This window comes from Etheostoma spectabile, unplaced genomic scaffold (assembly GCF_008692095.1).
Source record: "Etheostoma spectabile isolate EspeVRDwgs_2016 unplaced genomic scaffold, UIUC_Espe_1.0 scaffold502, whole genome shotgun sequence".
Taxonomy (NCBI): Eukaryota; Metazoa; Chordata; class Actinopteri; order Perciformes; family Percidae; genus Etheostoma; species Etheostoma spectabile.
This window is the reverse complement of record NW_022605621.1, coordinates 209,037-216,567: the sequence shown is the minus strand read 5'-3', so window position 1 is coordinate 216,567 and position 7,531 is coordinate 209,037. Positions and strand designations below refer to the sequence as shown.

The 7,531-nt window shown below is 47.9% G+C and overlaps 1 protein-coding gene and 1 long non-coding RNA gene across 2 annotated transcripts in view; one reads left to right on the top strand and one right to left on the bottom strand.

Annotated features, from left to right (window-relative positions):
* Window positions 1-6,686, top strand: part of nup50 (nucleoporin 50) — a gene marked incomplete in the record, with an annotated part of 25,905 nt that extends 19,219 nt beyond the window's left edge. Inside the window, 4 exon segments of the mRNA XM_032511881.1 lie at window positions 1,511-1,717; window positions 3,253-3,337; window positions 3,989-4,107; window positions 5,544-6,686. Coding sequence (XP_032367772.1) covers window positions 1,511-1,717; window positions 3,253-3,337; window positions 3,989-4,107; window positions 5,544-5,743 — 611 coding nt within the window.
* Window positions 1-7,290, bottom strand: part of LOC116686843 (uncharacterized) — a 21,179-nt gene extending 13,889 nt beyond the window's left edge. The window contains exon 1 of the long non-coding RNA XR_004331378.1: window positions 6,786-7,290. This is a non-coding gene — a long non-coding RNA (uncharacterized LOC116686843). The remainder of the gene's footprint in view (window positions 1-6,785) is intronic.
* Window positions 7,291-7,531: the final 241 nt, after the last annotated feature.

Sequence of the window (7,531 nt, the reverse complement as noted above, 5' to 3'; positions counted from 1 at the left end):
AGAACGTGCGGTCGGCGGCGGCCGGGCTGGAGGAGGAGGAGGGAGGGAGGGGGGGGGTGGAGAAGGGGGGGCGCCTCTGGCCGCAGCACCCCCGCCTGTCTGTTTCCTTCTTCTTGTCCCGGGCGCACCCCCCGTCTCCGTACTGGACGCTCGATCGGTTGAGGTGGCGCACTAGTCTCCTGAAGATGGGGTTTGGTTCACACAGGCGGGTGGTCGTTGACGTGCTGTGGATCCAGTTCGCGCACGGAGCATTCAGAGCCGTGTAGTTCGGCGTGTATCTATGTTGTTGCCGTTGACGACGCCGCCGCCGAGGCTCGAGCTTTGAGCCGGGCTCGGGGCCGAGCCATTGGTCTGCTTGGCCGTGATGTCAGCGGAGGCGTTGAATGTTAGACCTGGAGGAGACGGTAAAGACAGGAACACACACAACATCAAGAAGAAGAAAGTGACGGAGGATCAAGCATGAGGAAAACGTTGTAGGGACGATCCTTTAATCACACACAAACACCACACACACACACCACACACACCACCACATCACCCACCACCCACACACACACACACACACACACACACACACAACACACACAACACACCCCACACACACCCCACACCCACACACACAACACACACACACACACCACACACACACACACACACCACACACACACACACACGAGTATAAAGCACCGCTAACCCGGGTAGACGTGGGATAGAGCTGGAGTAGGAAGACTAATCTGGAGAACGTTGTTAAAAGTGCTTGAAAAATGAAAAGGGAGACGTTTAGTGTGGAAAGCAGCTTGAGGAGAAGAAGAAAGAGGCCCCCCCCTCCCCCCTGCCCCCCCCGCTGGCAGCGACACAACATGAATAGGAGCTCAGACGATACTATGTACGCATTCCCCAACCATGCAGCCGGCAGCACAGACAGACAGACTCAGCTGTGCCGGACGAAACAGACCGTAGACAGACATACAGACAGACAGACAGACCGCAGCATACCAGACAGACAGCTGTGCGCGACATACAGAACAGACACGTGATGACAGACAGACAGAGAGACCAGACAGACAGACACGGAGACAGACAGACAGACAGACAGAACACGGAGACAGACAGAACAGACAGACAGACACTGAGACAGCCAACGGCGCGACGACAGACAGACACGGAGAACATAACAACCGACACGAGACAGACAGACAACGACAGACACGGAGACGACGCCCGGAGACAGACAGACAGGGCAGCACGACGACACGGAGACAGACAGACACTGATACATGACATACACGAACAGACAGACGACACGTAAACAGACATACAGACACAATACAGACTGAGACAGACAGACAAACGGAGACAGACAGCAGACACGGAGACAGACAGACAGACGACATGAGACAACAGACAGGGAGACAGACCAACGAGACAACAGACAGACAAACATGGAGACGACAGACCGAACACGAGACAGACAGACATACAGAGATACAGACACGGAGACAGACAGAGACCTTTGGCAAGAGTTCGACAGACGAGCCGGCCGCCCCCCCCCCCGGCGGCGGCGGCGTCACCTTTAACTTCGGTCAGAAGGTGGACGGCACCGTGCTCGGCGGCGGGGGGGCCAAGACGACCCCCCCCGGCTTCTCGTTCGGCTCCACCTCTCTGTTCGGGGCGCCGGGATCCTTCGGGGCGAAGACCGAGGACGCTCGGCCCGCAGGTACGCCGCCGCCGCCGCCATAACGCCGCCGCCATGTCTCACAATGCACCCGATATGTAGAGGAAGCTGTATTTATTCTTCAGTGTCACAGGAAGTAACTCAGCGGGGCTGGATGAGTAGTTGGTTGGTCTCTAGAAAATGTCAAAATATTACAAAATGTGGACCAGTGTTTCCCAAAGCCAGAGGAGAAATGGGGAACTGTCATGGCAGCTTGTTATGAAGATTTTTGCATACTACATAACTCAAAACAAAGCTAAATATGTTTCATGTTTTCCATTATTCAAAGTAGCCGAGGTCCTGGAGCTCCTTCCTGTTCCACAGCCTGTCACAGACTCTTGTGTTGATCTTCTTGCTTCCCTCGTGCGTAGAGCAGAGCTGCTGAGATGAAGCTAGGAGTTGTCTGATTAATAACTATTATGGTCGATAATCAGTTTGAGTCATTTGCTGTAGAAAAAAAAACTTGTCTTGGGTTTCTCTGGAAATTCAAAGCAAGAACATTCAGAACATGATCTCATATTTTACTAAAATAGCTCTTCACACACCACCACCCCATCACTCTACTCACACACCTCACTCACTCCCCTCACACACTCCTCACTCATCACACACACACCACCACCCGACAACTCTCACACACACACACAACATCACCCCACACTCACTCACCCGCCACTCCACCCCGCTCACTCACGACTAAAGTCTCACTCATCTACACTCCTCCATCGCCACTTCCTCACCACTCTCACTCACCACCCACTACACTCACTCACATCCTCTCCTCACTCACTCACTCCTCACTCCACCTTCATCTCTACACCCCTACACACTCATCACTCAACACCCACACCAAACTCACACACACACAAACTCGCACCACTCAATACACACTCATCACACACTCATCATCCACCCACTACCCCACTCACTCACTCACACTCACACTCCCACACACTTCACTCACTCTCCCCACACATCTCACTCACCCACACACTCTCCCAACACAACACTCCCACACCACACACAAACATCTCACGCCCTATCGAGCACATCCTCAACCACCGCAGTCACTCACTCACGCACCCACTCACCACTCACTCACACTCACTCACTCACACACTCACACCACACACTCTCTCACACACTCACACACTCTCTCATCACACTCACACACTCACTACCACTCTCACTCACTCACACACTCTCACTCACACACTCTCTCACACACACTCACACACTCTCACTCACACACAACACACACACACACACACACACACACACACACACACACACACCTCAGATTTCGAGAGGCTCTCGCCCCGCTCCTCGTTTCCGGGTCAGCTCTCCACCAATCAGATCGGTCCTTTCGATTTGAGCCCGCCTTCCCACCGAGCATGTCGGGTCGGCCAAGATTTCTCCGGATCGACTCCTCGTTCCTAAACGTCTTAAATTAAATTCAGAAGTTACGGGACGTTAACCGTGACCTCAACATCTGATCACCTCATAAATCAAAGTAAAAGTTCCTTCTCTTTGTGCAGACGTGAACGGAGACGAGGAGACGGAGGAGCCGCCCAAACCGGAGGTCAAAGAAGTGAAAGAGGACAACGCCTTCTACTCTAAGAAGTACTCATCATATAAACATTAATAATCATATTTAAACATTATCAATGTCTCGTTAAAGCTGCTGAGTCACTGTAACCTTTAGTGGTTTCTTTTAGTTTGAAATGGGATATTTTTAAAGACGTAAGAGGAAAAACTGGCCGCTATGTTGCAAGAAAACGGAAATTATTAGAGAAATCTGAAAGAAATGAACAGGATTTTAATTCTTTAATCATCTCGTGGCCCTTTTTTTATATTCATCACTTTTTTGGGCATTTTTAATCAAACTTAATTTAAAACTTTTTGGTAACTTTTTGAAAAATTAAAGTGTATGGGGATTAAAATTCAGCAACTTTATTTTATGTTTTGTTATTTTCCCGACTGGATAAAAGGAAAAACCTTAGCGTTGAACGCTTTAAAATGTGACACACTTAAATTTAATTTATACTATTTATTGATCCCAAGTGGGGAAATTACAGTTGTGTTTTATAGCTAGTTATATTATTACAATATTCAACAATGTTGTTGCATATTTCCCTCATATTGTGCAGATGTAGAATATATACAAATGTGACGTTGAACCTGTTGCCTTTTTCCCCCTTTCTTCTTCTTCTTCTTCTTCTTCTTTGGGTGATTGTGTTTTTTTCGTTTACGTGACGTGTTTTTGGGTTTCAGGTGTAAACTGTTCTACAAGAAGGAATCCGAGTTCAAAGAGAAAGGAGTGGGAACTCTGCACCTCAAACACACCCAGGACGGGAAGATTCAGATGATCATTCGCGCCGACACTAATCTGGGTAACGAAACATAGCAAACTATAACCACGGGTGGCAACATTATGGGATGGATCCCTACTGAGATAGATCTTTTAGTTAAAGAGTAAGATCCTTTTAGTTTAACATGAAACAGAAATCACCATCACCAAACCCACCAGACTCCATGTAAATAATCACTACTTTTAGTGTGTATAGAGCAGCATATCTCCACCAGACTCCATGTAAATAATCACTACTTTTAGCGTGTATAGAGCAGCATATCTCCACCAGACTCCATGTAAATAATCACTACTTTTAGCGTGTATAGAGCAGCATATCTCCACCAGACTCCATGTAAATAATCACTACTTTTAGCGTGTATAGAGCAGCATATCTCCACCAGACTCCATGTAAATAATCACTACTTTTAGCGTGTATAGAGCAGCATATCTCCACCAGACTCCATGTAAATAATCACTACTTTTAGCATGTATAGAGCAGCATATCTCCACCAGACTCCATGTAAATAATCACTACTTTTAGCGTGTATAGAGCAGCATATCTCCACCAGACTCCATGTAAATAATCACTATTAGCGTGTATAGAGCAGCATACAGTGGGGCTCGAAAGTTTAAATTATCTTTAAAAAAAAATAGATGACAGTACGTCCTGTATGTCCCTTACAGGCTAACATATTTCAACATTCGTCTAACCCAGCTCATGGGAATGGAAATATAAAATTTCAAGCCAAAAGGAATAGTTGGAAGTGATATTAATGGAAAAAGGACGATTTTGATAATGAACTACAAACGGTACACACTAGCCCTTTAACTAACACTCACAAACGCACACTCTGTTTTCCTGTGGTCCAACAGCCCCCCCTGCTGAAACAACAGAGAACCTACTGAGACAACACTTTACAGTCACAAGTTTTACTTTTCTTTTCCACAAAAATGACTCAAACGGATACTAAAACATAAAGTACCTGTTAGCAGGTACCAGGACTGTACCTAGGGCCATCCAGCCCCCCCCCCCATTATATCACTTTGACTGCTGTCAAACTTTCAAGTATATTAGCCCTCCTACACAATCTGGACTGGGGTCATAACATCTCCATCTTATAACTTTTGACTTATTCCCTTTTACACAACGTTCTTATTCGGTCAGTTTATAGCTTATGTTTATATTTCATAGTCAAAGTTAATTATTATGGTTATTGCACTGTTCACGACTTTTGCACTTCTTACCGATACCGGGGTCTGGGGTAGCATCGGGGGCTTTTCCGGTCCTGGTAGCGGTCCTGGATCGTCTCCAGCTCCCCGAGTTGAGCCTTGTCGTGTGTGTGTGTGTGTGTGTGTGTGTGTGTGTGTGTGTGTGTGTGTGTGTGTGTGTGTGTGTGTGTGTGTGTGTGTGTGTGTGTGTGTGTGTGTGTGTGTGTGTGTGTGTGTGTGTGTGTGTGTGTGTGTGTGTGTGTCCAGGAAACATCCTGCTGAACATCATGCTGCAGGCGTCCATGCCGTGCTCCCGCGTGGGGAAGAACAACGTGATGGTGGTGTGCGTCCCCAACCCCCCCGTCGACGACAAGGACCCCGGCAGCCCCGTCCCGCTGCTGATCCGGGTCAAAACGGCCGAGGACGCCGACGAGCTGCACACAACCCTGGAGGAGAAGAAAGGCTGAACCCCCGCCCCGCCCCCCTTCTGTGGACTTCACCTGGTCATCCTTCCACACTCATCCACCCGTCATCACGCCGGTTTCATCCACACACACACAGACACACAATATGCATAAAATATTGGGTGTCAATCAAAAGTTATTTTTTGGCCTACAATGCCATATTTAAAGTCAGCCATGATACACAGATATGAGACGATACCGTTAACGCCCACTGTGCAACACACACACAATTACACACAGACATGCAGACATGCAGACACACAGGGACATGCAGACACACTGGGACATGCAGACACACAGGGACATGCAGACACACAGGGACATGCAGACACACAGGGACATGCAGACACACAGAGACAAACATACACACAGGGACAGACACACAGGGACAGACACACAGAGACAGACACACACAGGGACAGACACACAGAGACAGACACACAGAGACAAACCGGGACAAACACACAGACACAGGGACGAACACAGAGACAGACACACAAGGACGAACACACACAGGGACAAACATACACAGACACACAGGGACATACATACACAGAGACAGACACACACAGAGACAGACACACAGAGACAAACATACACAGACACACAGGGACGAACACACACAGAGACAGACACACACACACACAATCACACAGACACAAACACACACAATCACACACACATGTAAACCCCCTTTCTCCCCCATTACAACGTGTCATACTGTGAAATCTTTAGACTTTGAGTCCCAACCATCAGAAGCCGCCCGTCCACATTCCTCCCGGGTCCCGGTCCCCACGGCGACCGCGGTCGTCTCCTCGGCGGGAACAGACCCCGTACGGCACGTCACCCGGCGGTGTCACGCGGCTGAAAGTGTGAATCCAGACGAATTATACTTATTATCGAACAATATTTACCACTGAGTTCATTATTATTTTTTTGGGGGGGAGGTGGGAAAAACAACAACAACCTCCCAGATAAAATAATAACTCCGGTCGATTTGGTTTTACAAATTAATTCCTCGCAGTAACGGTTGGTTTCTCTTAACGAGCGTCTGAGTGTCTCCTGCTCTGGAACTATTTATTGTGTCGGCAGGATTTGGACTCTCTCACTGATTGGGCCTCGTGTGAATGCCCCCCCCCCCCCCCCCCCCCCGTGCGTTGTTTTTAATTTGCTGTTGTTCTAAGTGTCCTTTGTGTGCCTTCGGGCTCGGCCTGCTGTCGTCGTCTGAGAGGAATAAAAGGTAACTAACTCCACCCGGCTGCCGTCTCCTCATTTCCCCCCCAGCTCCAGAGACGTCTGAGTGGAGAAAACATTCAGACCCTTTACTGCAGTAAAAGTACTAACACCACACTGTAAAATACTACAAGTTAAAGTACTGTATGCAAGATGTAACTTCAGTAAAAGTACTGTAAGTGTCACCAGGAATACGTAGTTAAAGTATTACAATTAAAGAAGAATCCTCCCGTTGTAGAAAGATTAAAGGACCCAACCAGCTGTTTAATGACATCATCATCTCAGCTGGACCTGGAGCCGTTATGTTGTTGCTATGGTTACTTTATAATAACATCAGATTATTAACTACATGTGTTTAGTGAGCAGACATCTTAATGTGGAAAGTAACTAGTAACTAAAGTAACTAGTAACTAAAGCTGTCTCTTTTCAGTGGCTAGAGCTGACAGGAGGTAGCAGTCCATTCACTCTCACACACTCTCACACACACTCTCACACACACTCTCACACTCTCTCACACACACACACACACACACACTCTCTCTCTCTCACTCTCTCACA